Consider the following 27439-nt stretch of genomic DNA (forward strand, 5'->3'; position numbering starts at 1 on the left):
CATATGCTGCCATCCAGGTTACATATTTTTCAGGGAAGGCCTTGCTAATTTCAGCAAGACAATGACAAACCGCATTTACTGTTGTGCACTACTACAACAGCGTGGCTCCGTAGTAAAAGAGTCCGGGTGCTAAACTGGCGCAGTCCAGATCTGTCATCAATTGAAAACATTTGGCGCATTATGAAACGAACAATATGACAAAAGAGACCCCAAACTTTTAAGCAGCTGCAATCCTGTATCAAGCAATAACGGAAAAACATTTCACTTACAAAACTACAGAAATTGGTCTCCTCAGTTCCTATTGTTAAAAGAAGAGGTGATGCGAAATAGTGGTAAACATGCCGCTGTCCCAACTTTTTTTAAACATGTTGCTGGCCTCATTATAAATGATGTCTTACATAACTACCATAATTAGATAAAAGGATTTTGGAAAAGGAGCTTTTAAGTGTTTCTGTTTTGTTGAACCAAAAGCATACATGGGCATTAGCAAAATTGTTTCCCTTTCTTGTTCCAACGTTGCAATGCTATTATTTGTGGAAACGAAATGTCATGCCCAGGTCTTTCTAGAATCACTTCAGATTTATCTTTAACCTGGCAGCAACGGATTGATTGGGATTTATTAAGGCTTTTACCCCGGCACTTTCAATATCACGTACAGTGGTGTAGACTCAAACAAGACAATGCAATGTTTCAACTGGCAAACACAGTGTTTGAATACTACAAACATCAAAACACATCTGAAAGCGCATCATCCCAAATTCCCAATGTATACATACAGGTCAAATCAGTGGTGTGGTAACTGGAGAAGTGGGTGTACCCTAACTTGTCAACTACAGTATGTAAACGTTTTTGAATCTTCTGTTACCCTTAAATTTCCAACTGATATTTCCATCCATGTCAATTAAACTACTAGAACGATAACGCATGTGCAGTACGCATTTTATACTGGCTAATTAGGCTACATTTCACTTATACCCTCAGCTGGTTAGTAATCTTTGATAAAACCAAGTTTCAGATAACAGCTATGGCTGGATTTGACTGAGGGTACTAATGTCTTCATAAAATCTTATCCATCAGACACTGTATTACTTTGTACTAATGTAGTTGCAAAAACACACTATTTTTAAAACGTGTATTTATATATCTCCTGCATTGTACGTGAGCTTGTAATATCCACCATCTATGTAATCTGCCATTTTGTAACAATTAAAAAGACAGCAACGAATCCGGGAAGGAAAAAGCACTTGAAATCCCAGCCATGAAGGCCAGTCATTTAGACAGTGTCTCCAGTTTTATTTTCCTGAATACTTGCTTTCTCATAAGGTATGTGGTAAGGCCATAGCCATGGAGTCAACATTGGGGGGAACAAGATCTGCCAGGGGGTCTCCGGGTCCCCCCGAAAAAGGACTCTTAACCATCAATATTTGCGCAATCTGATAGCGCCATTGATGTTGTTTCTAAGACACCATAAATAATGTTGCTTTAGGACCATCATTGCAACTGACCTGGAGTTAGTTGGTTACCCCAGTCCAAAAACAGAATATTCCCATCCCCCACCCGTTGACCTAACCCTAACCTTAGAGAAACATGTGCCTAAACCTAACCTCAGTAGCACCTGTGCCTAAGCTTAACCTCAGTTGTGCCAACATTATGATGTAGTAGGAACAAAACCAACACGATATCAGAGTCATCAACATTTGCTCCTTTTCTCGCTCACCTCCATTTCACCTGCTCTCCCTGCCCTATTGGCATCCTCATGCTCTCTCGCCCTCTCTTTACTCTGAAGCCACCAGAGTGAACATGAAATAAATATTATCAGTAAACAAGTGGTGTTTCTTGCCATGAAGTTCAGGAAAGGATTACTAACCATTTTTGATCTGAATGGCAATGATTATTATATCAAGAAACAAAAAATAATCTTGTGTACTACTGAATAGTTATGTCATCTGACTGGCAGTCATTTTCTTACTGCGCTCAACTTTTCTGAGGTTGCCCAAAAAAAAAACCTTCCTCTTGCTCATAATGAAAATCACTGTGATTGAAAGCTGACTGTAATCAAACTGCTTGCACTTTAATCAAACAAACAATAATGCTATTTATCATAAGCAAGTTCAGCTATACAGTATACTATATGAGTTTGCAATAAATGAATGCTTCTACTGTCTACATACTCAGACTTCACGTGGGCTTTCTGATAAATACAACGTTAGAAAGACAGTAACAAGTTGAAAACACCTGAAAGCACCATTGTTGGTCACTGGGTGAATGTGTGGATAATTAACTTTCCAGGTAACTTAGCTTTGATTGCTAACATTAGTGATGGTTGATTGATTAGCAATCGCAAATCGGCCTGTTGTCACCAAAAACATTTGTTTCCACATTCAATTACTGACCCTTTTTAGCAAAATATTCTCTCCACAATTAGGCTGCAGTTCCAGTGCAAAATGACTTTGTCGTAAAAACTATCACAATCGACAGTCATATAGCCTACGTAACACCTATTACATTTTAGTTTTCAACTTTTAATACAGTTGAAAATAATGAAATGGAGAGACAGTATAGTGTTTGACATTTATTGATTTCACCTAGGCTACTCACTGCACTCGAGCAACAGCTTCTGCTGGGCTACTGCACTCCACTTGGACAAACCACATGCAGAACTGCAGTACTCCATAATACTCATTGTAGTAATAATGGCAATTATTACTACAATGGGGCCATACATTCCAAGGCCCCAATGTATGTTATAATTACAGCCTTGGAATGTGGTGTTACTCAGTTTAAAATCACATTGAGATTTTGTGATTTTTGTGTGTGTTTTAATGTTGAGTATTCATTATTGGTTTACCCCCAATTAGAAGATAACTACCTGAACATCTGTTAGGCAATCGTGTGTGTGCGTGTGTGTGCGTGTTTGGGGTGTTGGGGAGTACATAGGTAACACATACAGAAATACCTCAGTGCAGTACTGATGTGAGTGAACAGAGGGTGCTACAGGACTGTAGAACATCCAACCAATCAGCATCAAGATCTAGATGAGCCCAGCTTTCCACTGGCAGATGCCTTTTTTTCCTCTCTGTCGTCTCCCGACGGTCGTCGCTTCTCCATCTGTCCACCTCTATATCTGTATTTCCCTTCCCCCTTCTCCATCGCTGTTCCTGGGATGTCAGTTAGCTGCAGCAGGGGTTGTTTGCTGGAGTATTGGTAAAGACCCAGAGACAGAGGCACATAAGGGCAAGCCAAGCCAGGGGAGGATGCATTGTCGCTGGGCACGGGGCTAGAGGACGGCTGGGAGGACAGTATAATTGTGGAAAACGACGGATCTCTTTTACCAGCCCTGGCAGCTGGACCCGCTGCAGATGAGGTGCCTGTCCATGTTATCTATGTCTTTGTGTACGTGTGTTCATTCTTGCGTGTGTGATCTGCACTGATTCAGCATTCATTGTTGTTGGTAGGGATTTTCAAATGCGACAGTCTGATTTATTTTTTTTTTAATAAGGCTTTTCTCCATCAACCAGACGGTTTCTATGTCTCCTCCACACTAGGCAATCAAGCTATGTCTGCTGTTGTGGTGGAATTGCCTCAGCTTTGCTAAAATGGTGTCATTGATTTTTACATACAATTTTATTGCTCTTTGTTTTCAGTTTACATCAGTGCAGTTGTCACAGTCAGTGTTAGAGGGTGTGTGTTCTTCATATCAGTGTAGTTGACACTGTCTAGAGTGTGTTTTCATTTCCATGTGTGTGACTTTGCATGTGTGTGGGTATGTCCAGGTTATGCAGGTGTGAGTGTGTTACCCTAGTGTGTTTGTGCTACTATAAATGCAGTCCCTCTTGAAGGACAGTAACATCATCTTGTATGCGTGAGTGGCTGGACATGCTTGTCCTTTACACCAGAGTGCCTTTACCAGTGGATACAAAGTACTCAGTGTAACCTTAGCTTGTGCATTTTTTGAAATATTAAATCAATGTCTTATTCCATGCTGACTGAGTGTCCTTGCTCTTTGTGAGGATAGCCATAACTAGAATTGCTAAATTACAATTTATTTGTTGTTGTTATTATTGTTAAAAAACGTACCTCCTTTTTTCCTCCCTTCCTAACAAAATGTATCTACAGCCCTGTCTCATCGAAAAACCTCCAATGGATTGCAGCAAGCTCCCCTCAAACCATTCTGCTTTTTTACACACGGGTCTTTCAACCAGGACGTCATGGGGGTCAATATCTGGTCACTCACCTGTTGTCCTCAGTTAGCTTCGAGTGCCTCCAGACCGTATGGAGTGCAATGAGATCATATGGAGTGCGATCACAAAATCTCTGTTAAGGGTGCCTCATGTTAGGGCAATGCTGGCCAGTTTGCATTGCTCATGGTGCTTTCCAGCCACTTGTCAGATACTGGCACAGTCAAGGTTAAAACCAAGGCTGTGATGGTCAACTTGGTGCTCTCAAAATGCATCTTATATGGTTGTGCCTACTGGGTGCCAACCCTAGGTTGGTATATTCTGGTGGCTTTCCCTGAATTTCCAAGTTTTCTTGAAATACTGTTGAGATACAGTATTTTAATGCATGCACGCACCCCTTGTATGTGTTCATTGCCTTTGTATCTGCTTGCATCTGTCTGTTTTATCCATTCTCTGTTTGTGGTGTGTTTGTATTTAGGGGGCGTGGTGGATAAGGACCTCCGGCATTACCTTAACCTGCGCTTTTCCAAGGGCTCCGTGGACCACGATCACCAGCAGATCATCAGAGATAACCTCTACCTCCGCACTGTGCCCTGTGAGTCGACACACAAAACATGTTCATTGTGACCAAGGGTGGTCCATTGGTCTGAGCCTCTGCCTCTGGTGCACATTTACTGCTGCAGCATGTGTTTGAATCCAGTCCAGTCAACAAAAACACTTTGCCCACTTCCCTGTCTAATGAAGCACATCATTGCTTGTAAGGGAGAATATTAAAGACACCCTAATCCCGAGCAATTTGCCTAGCAATTAAGGTTTAGCATCTTGCTCAAGGGCCCAGTTATCGATTTTTCACCTTATCAGATTTGGACTAGCAACCTTTTGGTTACTGGTTTAACAGTCTAACCATTAGCCCATATTCTGCCCCATTTAGGGATGCAGTTCAATAATACTTCTCCTCATGCGTTCTTTCTCTTGCTTCCCTTGACAATATACAACTGGACAGGTGTGGCCAGATCCCTTTAGGCTTGTGAGACTGTTTAAAGTGAGTTGAACTGGGGCTATTGAGATGAATCCTACCCATGTTTGATTGGGTTTTTTTGTATGCAGCAAATACTGCAATGTAAGGTATCAAATATGCAATACCTGGTATACTGTCTATGTGTATCTTTGGTGGTCAATGCTAAATGCTCAATGTAACCATGTTTATTATGTAGAACAATGTGGTTTCTACATAGGGATTGTGGTGCCTCTTCATTTGTGATGTTTTGTGACATTTGTAAAATAAATGTCCAAAAGATTTTAGTTTCTGGGCAACAAAGAGAGAGTGTATTTCTCTAGAAATGTTCTATGAGTCCTTTTTGAATACCATCCACTGTTAGATTAGATTAAACTTTATTGTCATTGAACAAGTACAAATACATGCATTTAGCATCTAACCAGAAGTACATTTTCTGCCCTCTTCTATTTGCGCAGGTATTTACAAGTATTAAGTATATATACAGAATCTCACAAAAGTGAGTACACCCCTCACATTATGTCTAAACCGCTGGCAACAAATTGGGCCCAATTAGCCATTTTCCCTCCCCGGTATCATGTGACTCGATAGTGTTACAAGATCTCAGGTGGGAATGGGGAGCAGGAGTGTTAAATTTGGTGTTATCGCTCTCACACTCCCTCATACTGGTCACTGGAAGTTCAACATGGCACCTCATGGTAAATAACTCTCTGAGGATCAGAAAAAAAGAACTGTTGCTTTTCATAAAGATGGCCTAGGCTATAAGAAGATTGCCAAGACCCTGAAACTGAGCTGCAAGACCACACAGCTGTTTAACAGGACAGATTCCAATCATAACAGGCCTCGCCATGGTCGACTAAAGTAGTTGAGTGCACGTGCTCAGCGCCATATCCAGAGGTTGTCTTGGGGAAATAGACGTATGAGTGCTGCCAGCATTGCTGCAGGGGTTGAAGGGGTGGGGGGGTCAGCCTGTTGGTGCTCAGACCATACGCCGCATACTGCATCAAATTGTCCTATGGTCTGATGAGACCAAGATAAACGTACACTGACCTAAAGGTTCAATAGGAACACCATACTAATACTGTGAGCTTTGTGACATGGTGCATTATCCTGCTGGAAGTAGCCATCAGAGGATGGGTACATGGTGGTCATAAAGGGATGGACATGGTCAGAAACAATGCTCAGGTAGGCCAAGGCATTTAAAAGTAGTCAGTGGGCATTCCAGGCCGGATGTCACTACTTGGACATTTTGGGTCCTAGATTCATTTCTGTAACAGATACCATGGAGTATTGCATATCCTGGTATTCACCACACCCTCAGCTACAATAATAACACATAAAAACAGACTTTTGAATCACCATTTAGAAAACTCATCTGTTGGAAAGGCAAAAGACATATTTTTCGGGAAAAACATTTCTGCCATTCAGGATGATAACTTCATAAGGGTTTCAATAAAATGTTTTGTTTCAATGGTATTCCCTGATAGTAGGTCAAAAATATAGGCACCCCAAAAAAGTTGGTTCTTGTACCTAGAAATAAAACCTTATAAAATAACTTAGAAATAAAAACTTTTTTTGAATTTTTCCCTGTGATGACGCCAAACGGCCACCAGATGGCAGCACGAGACCGTTAGATAGTTTCGACTTTATAAAATCAGAAATATTACAACTTTTTCCCAAAAACCCATGAACATCCTCATACTATGTTGACAAAAAAACATTTTCATATCATTTTTATAATACAAACGACATAATAGGGTGCCATTAATCAGAAATAGCGATGTACTCACTTATAATCTGGATGCGTCACCTGTCTGAGCTGTCTCAGCTGGTTGGTCATTACGCGTGCCTGGTAGAAAGTGTTCCTGGACAGAATAACCTTCCTCGGCCTCTTGATTACGTTCAAATATGTTCTAAAGCGTTTTGGATGAAAACAAAGAGCTATCTTGCATAAGCGGAACGAAAACTACTAATCGCCATTATTGATCAGTGATCGTTGAGATCCTCAATTTTGTTTATCGTCTCTATGGAAGTGACTTCTATGACGTAACGTCCTTCCTAGGTTGCAGAGATCATGTTTCCCCTAGAACAAGTATGGTACAAGGGCTATTTGTGATTTGGGCGAAAAATAAACATAGGAAGACTTGGCTAATTCAATGCGTAATGGTGACCGGTTTGGTCCAAATCTACCAGGCGGACTCTATTATCCATATTTATACAAACTGTTTTCCAGTCGCTTCGTTAGGATGCCTAGATATTAGCAAAAGCCTGCCGTAAGATCCTGTAGATAATTTTTCAGGATAATTATGGAATTGTAGCCTACGCAATGCGCTTCGGTTGGCGACCATTCTGTGGAGTCTGTTTGGCTATTTATTCCCATAGGGATAAACGTTCCTTTTGTTTATCCACAAACTGATTGCTTCACGAATATGTCTAGATATAATCCCCCCAAAAAACTACATCATAACAGCCTTCTGAGAAACTCATTATACTGTATATATGCAATGAATGCAAAACACACGTGCATCTTTTTGTGGTTTTTATTATCCATAAATACAAGAACTGAAAATCACCATGGGGTTTTGATTCTAACACAAATAACAATAAAAAAAATAGAACTATGCACATTTACTGGGATAAATTGTTTTACCCAAAAATAAATAGGTAAACAGAAAAAGTATTTTGTAGCTGTGCCACAGATGGAAGCAGTTCCTAAATGTTCTGTGAAAAAAAAAAAGAAAAAATAACTATTTACATGAATCAGTTACCATGAATCAGGTAACTGAATGAGCACCCACAAATTGTCTTTTTAGCTGTGCCACAGATGGAAGCAGTTCCTGTCTGCAAGTAAACAGAGTGGCACATCACATTCACCGCATTTCCAGGTAGTGTCTTTCTTTACACCATTTCGCTTGCAGAGCTCACACCTGAGGCGTCCAGCTGTGGCCCTCGAGCTTTGGTCAGTTGTCTCTCTGGTAGACAAAGGGGTATGTCCGGTTAGTTTCGGTGTGGCAGCAACAGCCAATGTCACCCCACACAACTCAGCTGCAAGTTGCTCAACAAACGCCTTATGTGTCAGGGGCCGACTCTGTGCACTCTGGCACAGCTCCTGGTGTAGGATGTAGCTATTGGTAATAGCAATGTCCAGGAAATGGAGGAAGAGGGTCCTGTACCACCTCTTGGTTATGTGGTGCACTGAGTAGTACTGGATGAGTCAACACCTCACATGTAATTATTGTACTCTATGATTGGCATTGGAATGTGTCTTGTCTCCCAGTGTCCTTCCCTGCTCTTTTGCCTTCTCTGTACTGTGTCACCTGAGTATGCAGGATGAATGGTGGAGCACATTGACACTTCCCAGTTGTCCATCCATTTTGTGAAGAGGAGGTCGCCGTCTCTAATCCACCTCAGGGATCCTCTTGGGGACTTCCTGGTCAGGGCATTGACCTTGGTTTTTGGAGCCTCCTTCCTTCCTTCACGGATGGTCCCACAGGCTCCAAACTTCAAGGACCTGAACAGATGTGGGCTGGTGTACAAATTGTCACAATACAAGTGGTACCCTGAACCAAGGAATGCTGGCTTCATCAGCCCCACCACAGAGTCAAAGGACAGTCCACAGCCAGTGGCAAACTTGCTCTTCCCAGTGTAGACTGTGAAATCACAAGTGTACCCATTGCTGGTGTCTGCCAACACAAACAGTTTGAAGCCCCACTTTGTAGGTTTGGCCTTCATGTATTGGGTCATCCCTGTTTTGGCCTTTGTGGCAACCATCCGTTCATTAATGGAGAGGTTTAGCCGGGGCTGGTAGAATGACTTGCAAGAGCGTGTCATACTCAGGTGTCCCCTTCTTACGGTCGTTGATAACATCCTCAGCATTCACGAGGTGTTACAAGCATGGCTTGCAAAAACATATACCCTACCAAACAACCCTGTGAACTTATCACTAAGTCAGTATGAGTGCAAACCTCAATAAAACCTAGAGCAAATCCAATGTTATCCCGGACTGGGTTCCGTTACTTATATTATTCTAGTCTAAGTTCTATATACCAGAACAGTAGGTTACTAACTGTAACAACAAATCAAGAACGCCCCTGTATAGAATACGTGTTCTATTTACCAGAACGGTAGCCTACTATGTAACAATAGGCCATGGAAACCAATTTACGCATTATGAAATAATCATGGTGATCCCAACATGACTGAAATCTACTTACATTTCATCCTCCATTCGATCAATTCCATCGATTAAATCTTCTTCCTCGTCAGTAAAAAAGTCATCCGGGCCAGAATCTGCTGCAGCATCTTCATCACTTTCGAAGATCTGTTCCATGACTTGCTGGGCTGTAAACCTTTTTGCCATCTTGCATAAACAAAAGTTTTCGTTGCTGTTGTTTGAAAATGTTCTTTGTTGGAATAAAAACAAAGCAATTTATCTCTAGATACTCTCTCGACTGATGCGTTGGGTAAGTAGAGGCCACTTGGAATGGGTGCTCGCGCCTTATACCTGAGATTTGCGGGGTATGCTAATTTGAATTGCTATTGAATGCCAGGCGTCAGATGACATAGTACACACACCGTTTGCGACTAGTCAACAAAGATTAGCCTTCTAAACAGCGGATATAACTAGGCTACATTTCGTGATGTGCGTAATGGCTCCCATTTTTGGTGCAACTTTGCGTCGTCTTACGAAGGCTGTGATGAACGCATGAACACAAATCTTATATCAATCGCTTCATTGGAATGTGCAGCACACGGGAAAGGAAAGAGCAAGTTAATAGCTATAACCATTCGGATTCTACGATTAGAAATATACAGTGTCCGATTTTCCGCGATACCGCAGATTCCGACCCGGAGGGGTTAAACGATGCCCAATTGACACTAAGGGGCCTAAAGTGTGCCAAGAAAACATCCCCCACACCATTACACCACCACCACCAGCCTGCACAGTGGTAACAAGGCATGATGGATCCATGTTCTCATTCTGTTTAAGCCAAATTCTGACTCTACCATCTGAATGTCTCAACAGAAATCGAGACTCATCAGACCAGGCAACATTCTTCCAGTCTTCAACTGTCCAATTTTGGTGAGCTTGTGCAAATTGTAGCCTCTTTTTCCTATTTGTAGTGGAGATGAGTGGTACCCGGTGGGGTCTTCTGCTGTTGTAGCCCATCCGCCTCAAGGTTGTGCGTGTTGTGGCTTCACAAATGCTTTGCTGCATACCTCAGTTGTAACGAGTGGCTATTTCAGTCAAAGTTGCTCTTCTATCAGCTTGAATCAGTCGGCCCATTCTCCTCTGACCTCTGGCATCAACAAGGCATTTTCGCCCACAGGACTGCCGCATACTGGATGTTTTTCCCTTTTCACACCATTCTTTGTAAACCCTAGAAATGGTTGTGTGTGAAAATCCCAGTAACTGAGCAGATTGTGAAATACTCAGACTGGCCCGTCTGGCCCAACAACCATGCCAAGCTCAACATTGCTTAAATCACCTTTCTTTCCCATTCTGACATTCAGTTTGGAGTTCAGGAGATTGTCTTGACCAGGACCACACCCCTAAATGCATTGAAGCAACTGCCATGTGATTGGTTGATTAGATAATTGCATTAATGAGAAATTGAACAGGTGTTCCTAATAATCCTTTAGGTGAGTGTATTTGGTTCAGATGGTGTCAAGCGTGTGTCGCGGCAAACGGGTGAGTACAAAGACAGTCAAGCATGGTGGTAGGAGTGTCATGGTCTGGGGCTGCATGAGTGCTGCCGGAATTGGGGAACCATGAATGCCAACATGTACTGTGACGTACTGAAGCAGAGCATGATACCCTCCCTTCGGAGACTGGCCCGCAGGCCAGTATTCCAACATGATAACAACCCCAAACACCCCTCCAAGATGACCACTGCCTTGCTAACGAAGCTGAGGGTGTAGGTGATGGACTGGCCAAGCATGTCTCCAGACCTAAACCCTATTGAGCATCTGTGGCGCATCCTCAAACGGAAGGTGGAGGAGCACAAGGTCTCTAACATCCACCAGCTCTGTGATGTCGACATGGAGGAGTGGAAGAGGACTCCAGTGGCAAACTGTGAAGCTCTGGTGAACTCCATGCCCAAGAGGGTTAAGGCAGTGCTGGAAAATAATGGTGGCCACACAGAATATTGGCACTTTGGGCCCAATTTGGACATTTTCACTTAGGGGTGTACTCACTTTTGTTGCCAACAGTTTACACATTAATGGCTGTGTGTTGTGTTATTTTGAGGGGGCAGCAAATGTACACTGTTATACAAGCTGTACACTCACTACTTTACATTGTAGCAAAGTGTCTTTTCTTAAGTGTTTTCACATGAAAAGATAGAATCAAATATTTACAAAAATGTGAGGGATGTACTCACTTTTGTGAGATACTGCATATAATAAAAGTTCAGTGTATAGATGTGCAGTGAAGGCAAATGCAGTACAAATGGCAATACTAAATGTGCAATTAAGGCAAAGTATTAAGTATAGTGTATGTTACACGTGGACTAATAGTTGTGCGGGTACAAATAGCAATTCTAGATGTGCAGTCGAGGCAAATTGAAGGAGTAAGGTACCATGTGCAACCGGGATGCGGGGATAGCAACAATGAGGTCCCTCAGGTAGACATGCGTATGTAACAACTGTAAAAATGCAAGCAACATGGCAATTCTCCATGTGCAAAGAGACTTAACATTCAAGGTTGCTTTGGGTTGAAGCAGTGGTCTGTCTGTGCTCTGTCTCTGGGTCTCTGTCTCCTCTTCCTTTTACTCTGTTGTTCTTTTCATCCTCATCTTGATCTACCCTGAAGACATTGCCCTGCTGCATCAATACTGCACATGCTCAGTAGCTTCTCTCTTTTTTCACTCTCTTTTTCGTGCTCTTTCATTCATCCGGTTGCTGAGCTCTCAGCCTGCGGTTTCCATGGCAACCAGCCTCTTGTCTCCAGGCCTGCTTTGCTGTGATGCCCTTCCTCTTGCTCACAGAACATGCACCATATTAAAAGACACTTGCAAGTCACGCACACACATACACATATCTAAGGATGCATTAAACATAGAGAGCTTTTTGACAGAGTCTGCCATAATTGACAGGCAGGTGATTAGTGTTTTACATACAGTATCTCACAAAAGTGAGTACACCCCTCACATTTTTGTAAATATTTGATTATATCTTTTCATGTGACAACACTGAAGAAATGACACTTTGCCACAATGTAAAGTAGTGAGTGTACAGCTTGTATAACAGTGTAAAGTTGCTGTCCTCTCAAAATAACTCAACACACAGTCATTAATGTCTAAACCGCTGGCAACAAAAGTGAGTACACCCCTAAGTGAAAATGTAATGATTGGGCTCGATTAGCCGTTTTCCCTCCCCGGTGTCATGTGATTCATTAGTGTTACAAGGTCTCAGGTGTGAATGGGGTTAATTTTGGTGCTATTGCTCTCACACTCCCTCATACTGGTCACTGGAAGTTCCACATGGCACCTCATGGCAAAAGAACTCTGAGGATCTGAAAAAAATAATTGTTGCTCTACATAAAGATGGCCTAGGCTATAAGAAGATTGCCAAGACCCTGACACTGAGCTGCAGCACGGTGGTCAAGACCATACAGCGGTTTAACAGGACCGGTTCCAATCACAACAGGCCTCGCCATGGTTAACCAAAGAAGTTGAGTGCACATGCTCAGTGTCATATCCAGAGGTTGTCTTTGGGAAATAGTTGTATGAGTGCTGCCAGCATTGCTTCAGAGGCTGCATCAAATTGGTCTGCATGGCTGTCGTCCCAGGAGGAAGCCTTTTCTAAAGATGATGCACAAGAAAGCCTGCAAACAGTTTGCTGAAGACAAGCAGACTAAGGACATGGATTACTGGAACCATGTACTGTGATCTGATGAGTCCAAGATAAGCGTGTTTGGTGACAACCAGGTAAGGAGTACAAAGACAAGTGTGTCTTGCTTACAGTCAAGCATACTGATGGGAGTGTCATGGTTTGGGGCTGCATGAGCTACAGTTCATTGAGGGAACCATGAATGCCAAGATGTACTGTGAGATACTGAAGCAGAACATGATCCCCTCTCTTCGGAGACTGGGCCGCAGGGCAGTATTCCAACATGATAACGACCCCAAACACCCCTCCAAGACGACCACTGCCTTGTTAAAGAAGCTGAGGGTGAAGGTGATGGACTGGCCAAGCATGTCTCCAGACCTAAGCCCAATTGAGCATCTGAGGGGCATCCTCAAACTGAAGGTGGAGGAGCGCAAGGACTCTAACACCCACCAGCTCTGTGATGTCGTAATGGAGGAGTGGAAGAGGACTCCAGTGGCAACCTGTGAAGCTCTGGTGAACTCCATAAAATCAATCAATCAATCAAAATTTATTTATAAAGCGCTTTTTACAACAGCAGTTGTCACAAAGTGCTTTACAGAGACACCCGGCCTTAAACCCCAAGGAGCAAACAACAGTAGTGTTGAATTTCAGTGGCTAGGAAAAACTCCCTAAGAAGGTCGAATTTTAGGAAGAAACCTAGAGAGGACCCAGGCTCAGAGGGGTGACCAGTCCTCTTCTGGCTGTGCCGGGTGAGATATTAAGAGTCCAATTGGAATAATAAATACATTTCTCTTGGCTAAATCCAGAGTATATTTGATAAAATAATGGTGGCCACACAAAATAAACTATTATACAAGCTGTACACTCACTAATTTACATTGTGGCAAAGTGTTATTTCTTCAGTGTTGTCACATGAAAAGATATAATCAAAGAATTACAAGCATTTGAGGGGTGTACTCAGTTTTGTGAGGTACTGTATGTGTGCATGTGCACATGCATTCAGTATATGAACTATTTAGATCATGAGCATGTTGGTTTGGAAATGTACACTCACACACAATGTGTTTTTGATGCAACGTTCCTATCTCTGTTTCTGCTACGTATGCAGTGATAGGTCGGTATGTAGATATGATGATGTAGAATACATTATTTTGCAGCTGCACAGAACTAAGCCACTCTGTCTCATGTCTTTGTTCCTGCTCTTGTTATCTCTAGTCCCACTTTCTTATCAATCCTTCTCTGTCACTCTTTCCCCTTTCCATCATTCTTCTCTTGTCCTGTCATTTTCGCCATGCCGTGTCTCTCTGCTTTGTAGTCTTAGTCATGGCTGACAACCAAGTTCTCGCTCTCCACTATATCTTATTATCTTTCTCTCTTCCGACTTGTATCTCTCTGTCTATGTCCCGTAAGCTTCTTTGTCTGTGCTGTAATGCTGTAATACCAGCGGAGACATACTGGCAGAGGGGTATGTCCCAAATGACTATTTGATTATTCCCTATAGTGTGCAGTCCTTTTAACAACAGCCCTATAGTGCACTATATAATGAATTGAGTCCCATTTGGGACACAGTCCTAGGATGACAGGACAAATGATGGTTACTGGCTCTAGTTCAGGTCTGCAGGTCCTGTTGAAGCAGAGACCTAGCCAAAAATGGGAATAGGGCTCTAGGGATATTTAGAGAACACATTCCTAGTTATATGATTTCACTGCAGCAGCGTTGAATAAACATACTAATGTCACTTTTTTCCAACAACAATACTTTTTTCACTACATGTGCAAGAGTTTGTTACGCTTAAAAGGACAGGAATGAAGGATCAATTTAAAACACTCATCCAAAGAACATCCCGGATCATACTTACTGCCTTGGATCTAGCAGTACCTTCAGAGAGACTGGTTACACCACTAGAGCCTGTTGTTCCCTCTATGTTTCTATATCTCTGGGCAGAGCAATTTGGCACCTAAATACTTTATTGGTAATTCCAATTGTTGCAAATATTATTTGCATGCAAAATGTTGTGTGTCTAAATTTTTATTTAAAGCAAATGTTATTTATTACATCTGCTGAATACTTTAGAATCACCTATTTATTACATGTTAAATAATCACCTTTTCATACATTTTCACTTAACTAGAATTGTACTTGAATTGACAAAATTGACAGAATAAAGTATAAGTATAAGCATAAATATATAACTAAACAATCAGGGGTGAGCATATAAGATAATGGGACATGTAAAGGATATATCCTATAAACTTATTTTATGATGATCTTAAATGTATGACTTACAATTGAAAGATATACAGTTCTAGTAAATGCATCTACTGTATCTTGCTGCAGGGAGATGAGCGGTGTTTTGGGTGCAGTATAGTGCAGCACTGAAACAGTGATGGATGACTTGGAACCGGCAGGAAGAGTACATCACTCAAGTGACAGGTTGAATACTGACTGTGATGACAGACAGGATGCTGATTGAACTGGAAGCCATTTGATTAGCCATAGTGTAGTCTTATGGCTTAGGGTTAGAAGCTGTTCAGGATCATGTTCGTTATAGAGTTAATGCAGTAGTAAAGCTGGTTGTGCATTATAGGGAGAAAGTCCATGACTTGGGTGGCTGAATTCTATAATTATTTTTCAAGATATTACATTTTTATTTCACTTGAAATTTGACTTGAACTACTGTTCAAAAGTTTGGGCTCACTTACAAATGTCCTTGTTTTCCATGAAATAAGTCCATGTTTTCCATTTGAATAAGAAAAGTAGCTAAATGAATAGGAAATATAGTAATTGACAAAGTAATACATATATTTTATTTAAATAATAATTTTAATTATATGTGGCGCAACAAATCTCCCGTTCCACCACATCCCAAAGGTGCTCTATTGGATTGAGATCTGGTGGCTGTGGAGGCCATTTGAGTACAGTGAACTCATTGTCATGTTCAAGAAAGCAGTTTGAGATGATGTGAGCTTTGTGACATGGCTCGTTTTCCTGTTGGAAGTAGCCATTAGAAGATGGGCACACTGTGGCCATAAAGAGATGGACATGATCTGCAACAATAGTCAGGTAGACGGTGGCATTTAAAACTAGAACCGCCAAGCATTTCAGACAAACAGTATCAGCCAGAGCCAAACACTGTTTCAAGTCATTAGGATACAAATCGACCCTATTAGCATACGCATTCTCCTCCGCAGCATCACCTTCCAGCCAGAGCATCAGTTAATCTACTGGGTCGCCATCAAACTATATACAAAAAAATAATAATAATAATTATGAATTACAGAACTTGTTTGTTTTAAAAGTGTTAATGAATTTGAAAAAATACAATAATGTGTTTGTACTGAAGGTCTCATCATACGAAAAAAAAAAACTAAAAAAAGAATACATAGAATGATTATTTGTAAGAACACAGGCTATAGAATGTACCAATTACACAACACTTACATTTTTCTAAATAAATGCATTAGAATTTAGTTTTCATTTTGATCTCATTTTGTTGATGTACAAGGTAAACTTAGAGACATGATTGACCAGTTTCCGACGATCCAAGGATATACGCATGTTTACCAAAGCATGGTTGCTTGATAAACACCAAAAAGTTCAAAGAATGAATAACACATAGGCTACAGCCCATTCGTAGAAATACAATTGATAGATCTACAGATATGTAGTGTAGAAGTGTATGAATGTATGCTTGTTATGTTTAGTTTACAACAGAACAACTGTTTATCTGTACACAGGAAGTCACATTCAGTCAAAGCACGACAGTTATTAGCCAATGGGCTTACAGTACTGGGTTGTGTATTCTGTCCTGTGATTGTTATAAAGTAGTGGATGACCGTAAGTTTCTTTGAGATGAGTTTGTTTGTAAGACCAATTAAGATCGGGTCTGTAACATGAACAATACACTATCAAATGCTGCAATAAATAACTGAATCACTCTCTCCCTTGAGGACTGGGTACGCGTGATCATTATTTCACCACTATACAAACGGTTGATTTCTAACAGTAGCCTCTCAAAGTAAAAACATTGCAGTCTAATATTCATGTAATTTTATTTGTAAATTTGATTAGCAGAGTAAAAGGATGATCAAAGTATGATTTACTGTAGCCCACACTATCATGGTGCCTCCTGTAATCACGACTATCTCCGGGGAAGCTTGACTACATTGCTCCCGGTTGCTGGCCTATTAGCCACCACTGTCTATTCTTCCCGCTGCTAGCACCGCATTCATGGAACAGCCCAGACTCTCCACTATTATGCACACCTGTTCCTCATCACATCACCTCTGACTTCCCATCATTACGGACACCGGATCCTCACCACTACAGCCTATATCTGCCCTTGTGTAGTAAACCTTTGTTTCCCTGTTCATCCTGGGCCTGGACTCCTTTGCTTATCATACCGTGACGATAAACGAAATTTAAATATATAAATTTGATGACCACAGTAAAAGGCTGATCAAAGGATAATGTACTGTAGTGTCTCGCAGTAGCATTTGTGGCCGCTGTTGGTTCTGTTTTTTTTGTGAGGAGGCTCAGGCATTTGCTGTGGCATTATCAGGATCAGATGAAGACCCGACATCAAACGTAGATTTTGGGATCTATTTCTATCTGCCTCTGCAATGTTGTCACAGTGTTGAATCGTCGGGTTCGGTTTGTTATTGTGAACTAAATGCTGTAAATTGTGTTTAAGTTGGGTCTAACTTGCTCATCAAGTTCACATTATATAAAATGTTTACCTTCATCATCATTCTGCATCATTACACTTAAGTCACATTCATACACCGTAAACACTAATTTGTTATCTTTACTAGGTTTTTTGTGGAAACTGGCTGCACAGTTCTTTTCTGCTCCCCATGGCTCAGTATCTAGCCTGCATCCACGTGAGAGCTAACAAATTAATTGACTGTTTATACACAGACACTAATTGCAATTTAAAAAGCAACATGGAGGCAAAACAATTATAATCTTAAAAGCATTGGGAAGAAATTATAATGCTACAAATATTGGTATGTATTTATTTTTATTGCTATTCCTTTTTAGCATTTTTTTCTTCTGAAACTGAAAACAAAAAGTATTAGTAACATTTTTTTTTTTTTTACATTTTCGTCTCCATAACCATAATTATACAGCTCTGGAGAAAATGAAGAGACCACTTCAAATTTTTCTTAAATCAGCATGTATAGCAGCCATTCCATTCCAGTGCCTGTTCAATTCCAGCACGGGCACTACTCATTTTACTTAATGAGGTACTGAGTAGGTGATTACAGTACATCCCCCGTATCCGTGAGGGATCGGTTCTGCGAACCCTCGCGGATGTGGAAAATCGCGGATAAGTGACGCACCCTTAAAAATCACTCCCTAACACCCAGTTACTCTACACAAAATGCCACATTACCCTTTCCATGGTCTTATTGTACAAACCCGATTCCAAAAAAGTTGAGACCACTTCAAATTTTTCTTAAATCAGCATGTATGGCAGCCATTCCATTCCAGTGCCTGTTCAATTCCAGCACGGGCACTACTCATTTTACTTAATGAGGTACTGAGTAGGTGATTACAGTACATCCCCCGTATCCGTGAGGGATCGGTTCTGCGAACCCTCGCGGATGTGGAAAATCGCGGATAAGTGACGCACCCTTAAAAATCACTCCCTAACACCCAGTTACTCTACACAAAATGCCACATTACCCTTTCCATGGTCTTATTGTACAAACCCGATTCCAAAAAAGTTGGGACACTGTACAAATTGTGAGTAAAAAAATTTACAAATCTCATAAACTTATATTTTATTCACAATAGACTATAGATAACATATTGAATGTTGAAAGTGAGACATTTTGTAATATCATGCCAAATATTGGCTCATTTTGGATTTCATGAGAGCTACACATTCCAAAAAAGTTGGGACAGGTAGCAATAAGAGGCCGGAAAAGTTAAAAATACAGATAAGGAACAGCTGGAGGACCAATTTGCAACTTATTATGTCAATTGGCAACATGATTGGGTATAAAAAGAGCCTCTCAGAGTGGCAGTGTCTCTCAGAAGTCATCTTTACCAATTCCCCCAATGCTGCAGCGAAAAATAGTGGAGCAATATCAGAAAGGAGTTTCTCAGAGAAAAATTGCAAAGAGTTTAAAGTTATCATCATCTACAGTGAATAATATCATCCAAAGATTCAGAGAATCTGGAACCATCTCTGTGCGTAAGGGTCAAGGCCGGAAAACCATACTGGATGCCCGTGATCTTCGGGCCCTCAGACGGCACTGCATCACATACAGGAATGATACTGTAATGGAAATCACAACACGGGCTCAGGAATACTTCCAAAAAACATTGTCTGTGAACACAATCCACCGTGCCATTCGCCGTTGCCGGCTAGATCTCTATAGGTCAAAAAAGAAGCCGTATCTAAACAGGATCCAGAAGAGCAGGCGTTTTCTCTGGGCCAAGGATAATTTAAAATGGACTGTGGCAAAGTGGAAAAGTGTTCTGTGGTCAGACAAATCAAAATTTGAAGGACAAGGACAACTCAAGTTGTTATCAGTGCTCAGTTCAGAAGCCTGCATCTCTGATGGTATGTGGTTGCATGAGTGCATGTGGCATGGGCAGCCTACACAACTGGAAAGGCACCATCAATGCTGACAGTTATATCCAAGTTCTAGAACAACATATGCTCCCATCCAGACGTTGTCTCTTTCAGGGAAGACCTTGCATTTTCCAACTTGACAATGCCAGACCACATACTGCATCAATTACAATGTCATGGCTGCATAGAAGAAGGATCCGGGTACTGAAATGGCCAGCCAGCAGTCCAGATCTTTCACTCATAGAAAACATTTGGCGTATCATAAAGAGGAAGGTGCGACAAAGAAGACCTAAGACAGTTGAGCAACTAGACAAGAATGGGACAACATTCCTATTCATAAACTTGAGCAACTTGTCTCCTCAGTCCCCAGACGTTTGCAGTCTGTTATAAAAAGAAGAGGGGATGCCACACAGTGGTAAACATGGCCTTGTCCCAACTTTTTTGAGATGTGTTGATGCCATGAAATTTAAAATCAACTTATTTTTCCCTTAAAGTGATACATTTTCTCAGTTTAAACATTTGATATGTCATCTATGTTGTATACTGAATAAAATATAGAAATTTGAAACTTCCACATCATTGCATTTTTATTCACAATTGTACTGTGTCCCAACTTTTTTGGAATCGGGTTTGTACGATAATATTGTAAAAACATTGTGATTGGCAACTGAGATCGCTATAAACGGCGACAGATGATTATAGTACAGAAGATATAAAACACTTATAAATACATTAAATATACATAAAACAATGTGTTTTTATGTTTTTTTTTATAGAAAGACTCGATGCTTGGATGGCTGAAATTAGCATATTTTTTTGGAAATTCAGGTTTTTTGAGTTCGCGATAGCTGGGGGAATACTGTACCTAAACCAAATCTCATTTAACGAGGAAAAGTATAAAACCACTGCTGTGGTTACCACTATTCTCTTGCAATAGAACCAGCTGGATGGCAAAAACAGTGCAATTAGTACCTCAAAGGTAATTTGAATAAAAAACTATTCAGCATTACAAAAGAGTTGAAAAGAAAAGCTTTGAGTGAGGAAAAGAAGGGTTCAATTTTGGCTTTACTGGCAGAGGGATACAGTGAGCGTCAGGTTGCTTCCATTCTGAAAATTTCAAAGACAGCGGTTCATAAGAACAAGGTCAGGCAACAGAAATTGGGGACAACAAAGCTACAGACTGGCAGAGGAGGAAAATGACTGTCCACTGACCAAGATGACCGTCAACTCATTCGATTGTCACTCAACAACCATAGGATAACATCAAGTGACCTACAAAAAGAATGGCAAACCGCAGTTGGGGTGAAGGGCACAGCATGGACGGTTCGAAACAGGCTCCTAGGGGTAGGGCTGAAGTCAAGCAAAGCTAGAAAAAAGCCCTTCATCAACGAGAAGCAAAAAAGAGCCAGGCTAAAGTTTGCAAAAGACCATAAGGATCGGACCGTAGAGGAATGGAGTAAGGTCATCTTCTCTGACGAGTAAAATGTTCAGCTTTGCCCAACACCTCGTCATCTAATGGTTAGACATAGACCTGGAGAGGCCTACAAGCCACAGTGTCTCACACCCACTGTGAAATTTGGTGGATCGGTGATGATGTGGGAATGGTTCAGCAAGGCTGGAATCGGGCAGATTTGTATTTGTGAAGGATGCATGAATCAAGCTAAGTACAAGGTTATCCTGGAAGAACACTTGCTTCCTTCTACTCTGACAATGTTCCCCAACTCTGAGAATAGTTTTTTCCAGCAGGACAATACTCCATGCCACACAGCCAGGTCAATCAAGGTGTGGATGGAGGACCACCTGAAAAAGACCCTGTCATGGCCAACCTAATCTCCAGACCTGAACCCCATTGAAAACCTCTGGAATTTAATCAAGATGGATGGTCACAAGCCATCAAACAAAGCCAAGCTACTTGAAGTTCTGTGCCAGGAGTGGCATTAAGTCATCCAACAGCAATGTGACAAACTGGTGGAGAGCATGCCAAGACACATTAAAACATTTGTATTTTGTTGTTGAAAAATGAATATTCATTTGTTTTCTTTGCATTATTAGAGGTCTGAAAACAATGCATATTTTTTGGGTTATTTTGACCAGTTATTTTCTACAAATAAATACTCTAAATGACAACATTTTTATTTGGAATTTGGAAGTAATGTTGTCAGTAGTTTATAGAATATAACAAAACTGTTCATTTTACTCAAACACATACAGTGGGTCAAAAAAGTATTTAGTCAGCCACCAATTGTGCAAGTTCTCCCACTTAAAAAGATGAGAGAGGCCTGTAATTTTCATCATAGGTACACTTCAACTATGACAGACAAAATGAGAAAAAAAATCCAGAAAATCACATCAGCAAGATTTCTGGCTCTCACAGACCTGCAACATCTTCTTTAAGAGGCTCCTCTGTCCTCCACTTGTTACCTGTATTAATGGCACCTGTTTGAACTTGTTATCAGTATAAAATACACCTGTCCACAACCTCAAACAGTCACACTCCAAACTCCACTATGGCCAAGACCATAGAGCTGTCAAAGGACACCAGAAACCAAATTGTAGACCTGCACCAGGCTGGGAAGACTGAATCTGCAATAGGTAAGCAGCACGGTGTGAAGAAATCAACTGTGGGAGCAATTATAAGAAAATGGAAGACATACAAGACCACTGATAATCTCCCTCGATCCGGGGCTCCACGCAAGATCTCACCCCGTGGGGTCAAAATGATCCCAAGAACGGTGAGCAAAAATCCCAGAACCACACGGGGGGACCTAGTGAATGACCTGCAGAGAGCTGGGACCAAAGTAACAAAGGCTACCATCAGTAACACACTACGCCGCCAGGGACTCAAATCCTGCAGTGCCAAACGTGTCCCCCTGCTTAAGCCAGTACATGTCCAGGCCCGTCTGAGGTTTGCTAGAGAGCATTTGGATGGTCCAGAAGAGGATTGGGAGAATGTAAAAACTCAACTCGTCGTGTTTGGAGGAGAATGAATGCTGAGTTGCATCCAAAGAACACCATACCTAATGTGAAGCATGGGGGTGGAAACATCATGCTTTGCCGCTGTTTTTCTGCAAAAGGACCAGGACGATTGATCCGTGTAAAGCAAAGAATGAATGAGGCCATGTATCGTGAGATTTTGAGTGAAAACCTCCTTCCATCAGCAAGGGCATTGAAGATGAAACGTGGCTGGGTCTTTCAGCATGACAATGATCCCAAACACACCGCCGGGCAACGAAGGAGTAGCTTCGTAAGAAGCATTTGAAGGTCCTGGAGTGGCCTAGCCAGTCACCAGATCTCAACCCCATAGAAAATCTTTGAAAGGAGTTGAAAGTCCGTGTTGCCCAGCGATAGCCCCAAAACATCACTGCTCTAGAGGAGATCTGCATGGAGGAATGGACCAAAATACCAGTAACAGTGTGTAAAAATCTTGTTAAGACTTACAGAAAACATTTGACCTCTGTCATTCCCAGCCTGGTGCAGGTCTACAATTTGGTTTCTGGTGCCATTAATTCAGGTAACAAGTTGAGGACAGAGGAGCCTTTTAAAAAAGAAGTTACAGGTCTGTGAGAGCCAGAAATCTTGCTTGTTTGTTGGTGACCAAATACTTACTTTACCGAGGAATTTACCAATAAATGTATTAAAAATCCTACAATGTGATTTTCTGTATATTTTTCCCTCATTTTGTCTGTCATAGTTGAAGTGTACCTATGATGAAAATTACCGTCCTCTCTCATCTTTTTATGTGGGAGAACTTGCACAATTGGTGGCTGACTAAATACTTTTTTGTCCCACTGTACCTATGAATAGTAAAACCAGAGAAACTGATAATTTGTGGTCTCTGTGCAGTGGTCTCTTAATTTTTTCCAGAGCTATATTTTGCATTTCTTATATTGTTTTGCGATTTTATATAATTGTGATTTAATATTTTTATTTGCCATTTTCAAAATGTTTGCAGTTCTTAACATTTGTTTGCATACATCAAAGCATATAAAATGTAATGTTAAAGTTAGTTTTGTGCTTCAAATATCTCACTTAATAACAACAGTACTGAATGGCAAACAACTTTCCCTAAAATGTACTATTTAAGCCTGCTTCTATAAAAATTAAGTTAGCAGTTCTGCATTGCATTTACTGTACTGCATTAAGCTTAAACATTTTCTAAACTGAACATACTTCAAAATCATACTTCATACTGTCAAAAACATGCATTCTTCCATTAACTATTCAAGCCTCCAGCAATAGATTACAGTTGAAAATGTTTCCGCAGTATACTGTATGTGGGTGTGTGAACTGTGCAGATGTGTGTACAGTGGGGAGAACAAGTATTTGATACAATGCCGAATTTGCAATTTTCCCACTTACAAAGCATGTAGAAGTCTGTAATTTTCTAAAACAAAAATCCAGAAAATCACATTGTATGATTTTTAAGTAATTAATTTGCATTTTATTGCATGACATAAGTATTTGATACATCAGAAAAGCAGAACTTAATATTTGGTACAGAAACCTTTGATTGCAATTACAGAGATCATACGTTTCCTGTAGTTCTTGACCAGGTTTGCACACACTGCAGCAGGGATTTTGGCCCACTCCTTCATACAGACCTTCTCCAGGTCGTCGCCGGGCCGTCGCCGGGCTGTCAGCTCCCTCCAAAGATTTTCTATTGGGTTTCAGTCTGGAGACTGGCTAGGCCACTCCAGGACCTTGAGATGCTTCTTACGGAGCCACTCCTTAGTTGCCCTGGCTGTTTCGGGTCGTTGTCATGCTGGAAGACCCAGCCATGACCCATCTTCAATGCTCTTACTGAGGGAAGGAGGTTATTGGCCTGATGTCCTTACACAGCTCTCTGATCTTGGCCATTGTGAAGAAGTTGGAGTCTGTTTGATTGAGTGTGTTGACAGGTGTCTTGTATACAGGTAACGAGTTCAAACAGGTGCAGTTAATACAGATAATGAGTGGAGAACAGGAGGTCTTCTTAATGAAAAACTAACAGGTCTGTGAGAGCCAGAATTCTTACTGGTTGGTAGGTGATCAAATACTTATGACATGCAATAAAATGCAAATTAATTATTTAAAAATCACACAATGTGATTTTCTGGATTTTTGTTTTAGATTCTGTCTCTCACAGTTTAAGTGTACCTATGATAAAAATTACAGACCTCTACATGCTTTGTAAGTAGAAAAACCTGCAAAATCGGCAGTGTATGAAATAAGCTGGTACTTAGTTTTCTTAGACTTCAATATTATACGTTCTACCCCCTTCACCAAATGTCAATGTATGACTTATTCAGCAGTAAATAAAAAACAACAATAACAAAACGAATGCTCCACACAGACCTCAAACCAACATTGTTCTGAGGTTGACCATAAAGCCTGGATGACTCTTCCACGGCTACTCATATCCGCTGAGCATGAGAAAAATGGAAAATAGGGTCATAGGGAAAATAGGATTCTACACATTTACTATTCTGTTTAACACTGAATCATTCTGCAAAACAAGTCCTTTTCTTAAATTCCGTGCATTTCCTTTTACAGTTGGTTTTTCCAGAGAAAGCTGATTTGGTTTCATTCTGTCTCCATCCAAGTTCAGCAGCACTTTCTGTATGAACTCAAAAGTGTTTTTTTTGGGTACTCATATTGGAGTGAGTATACAAGCCCAAATAAACATACCACAGCTTTAGGACAGCAGTGAAAATCCTTCATTACCACATTACCAGGACAATAATTTTTTTTTTTATTAAGCTGTTTATTCTAGGTATATTTGGGCTATGGTTTCTTTACCCCTCTCCCACACACAAACTACTCTGCATGCTATGAAGACTTCAGAGTCTTCATCTTTAAGCCTTCATTGGCAAGCATCTGAGAACAGCCATTAGATCTTTAGTCACATCATGTGGCTGCTAAAGTAAAACATTACAGTCAGAAATGTACTATACATATCTGTGATTGATCTACAAATGATCAATTCCAAAAATGTCCTTGGCATGTAACTGTAGTGATTGAATTTATATACCTACTTGTACCCATTCTGGATGGGAGATATCTACAACCCGAGTCTTCCAGTCTTCCCCTCTTTTTCCCTAGCTATAGTCAACAGGCAGTCTGTGTGTTGGTCCAACATGGAAAAAATAGAATGCTCCAGCCATTACTTCCAGGATCTTATATTTTTCGTTCAATGTAAGGCATTTCTCATGGAGCTTTTTGGCTTCATTGCCCTCCCTGAGAGCAAACTCAGGGTCATATGGAAGGTGTGATGGTAATTCCACTGATAGGAACTCTTAATGGAAGTAAGTACAGAGACAAAATTCTCTTGGCATAATTAGCAGTTGATTTGCAAATAGAGAGACGCGTCAAAACCTTACATAATAAACCTGTGAGGAATCTCTGAAGAAAATACAAAACAGTCAGTATTTATTACAGTTAAAAGGGGTGTGGCAAGACTGCTCATTCATTCTCTAAAAACAGCATGTGTTCCTTATCCTTCCTGCCCCCACTTGTGTATTCCTCTAGGTGTCTTAGGTGTTTACTCTCAAGGGGGTAGGGGAACATCATAAGTCACTATCAGACAGCTAGCCACATTCCCGAAGAACAAAGGACAGATATCCTTATTGGTTTAGGTAAATTAACAGATGGTCAGAGTACCCAATGGTCCACTGATATCATTTAGATATGTCACAAACAAAGAGCAGAGGAATTGAAAAGCAGACATTTCTAAAATGTACATTAGTTCAAGAAATTCCATAACAAATGTTGGGAACCACAAACAGTTCTGGCCATGCCCTCTAGGGTGTTGAGCAGTTTGTCTCCCCACTGTCTCTTGTTCCTGCAAAGCTGGAAGTTGAGCTATTGTCTAGGTCCAATACTCTGACCAACTTGACAGTTCCCATGTTTTGTAGTTCATGAATTGTGCTTAGATTACATAACTGGACAACAAACTCAGGGTTCAAACTGGTCAATGACTCTATATGGGATTTCCAGTTTTCCAGTGTTGTCAAATCTGGACAACAGGGGAATGTTACCCATTCAATACCCCCATCTTCCAAATGGAATCTGTCTGAAGAATTCAGGCTAAATACATTCAGAAGTATGAATTGTTTTGTAGTGAGAACAAGTTGTTCATTCAGTCTATATGCAGTTAGAGGCATACAGTCATGGAGATCTGGTGGTATTTTTATGATATATGTCTCTTCTGCCGTCACCTCATAGGAGCATAGGTGACCTATATACCACGAATGGTAGCTTTTGCGTATAAATTTGATTGAAGTATTACGTTCTCAATTTCCTTGAATTGGAGCAAACAACCATGTATTCCTGTGCACACAAACCAGTGATGCCAGTGAGGAAATTTGTGTTATCTATAACAACGTGATGTACTGTACACTGCTGCTTTCAGTTATTCCCTCTATGTAATCCTGGACTGCTGTAGGAAGAGTGTTCACAAATATATTCTTCATGGCGAATGTCTCAAGGGCAGGCATAAAATAATTGGGCAATGGCAAATTATATGCCATCATTCTCTGATGCATTTCTGCAAGGGTGGTTCTTGAAGTTTGGTCCATCATGTATATTTTTTTTAAGGACTTTATGCTTTCCTTAAAACTCTTATAGACAGACAAACTCTACCGGTATAAATCTTCCAGAAAATCATGCAGATGTCCTGAGGAAATACATTTATTTTATGAAAGTACTCCAGTAGCTGTGAAAAAACACAACCACTCTTCACACCGTAATCCTCAGCACTTAGGCCAGATTCACTGTCATTACATATACGATCACGGCTTTCCTTTGTTCTCATCTCAAAAGGTTTCACCTCATGAGTTTGTATG

At 40.8% G+C, this 27439-nt stretch overlaps 1 protein-coding gene across 11 annotated transcripts in view; it reads left to right on the plus strand.

The window, feature by feature from the left end:
* LOC105009031 (membrane-associated guanylate kinase, WW and PDZ domain-containing protein 2) overlaps positions 1 to 27439 on the plus strand; it is a 364503-nt gene that overhangs the window by 42225 nt on the left and 294839 nt on the right. For 10 of the 11 annotated variants that reach the window (XM_020044758.2, XM_020044759.2, XM_013131917.3 and 7 more), the window contains exon 2: positions 4657 to 4773. In XM_020044758.2, coding sequence (XP_019900317.2) covers positions 4657 to 4773 — 117 coding nt within the window. Of the gene's footprint in view, positions 1 to 3000; positions 3365 to 4656; positions 4774 to 27439 lie in introns of those variants that run through there. The other variant, XM_034288235.1, reaches the window with a different exon arrangement.

The sequence above is a fragment of the Esox lucius genome, chromosome 19, assembly GCF_011004845.1.
Source record: "Esox lucius isolate fEsoLuc1 chromosome 19, fEsoLuc1.pri, whole genome shotgun sequence".
In the NCBI taxonomy this organism is placed as follows: domain Eukaryota; kingdom Metazoa; phylum Chordata; class Actinopteri; order Esociformes; family Esocidae; genus Esox; species Esox lucius.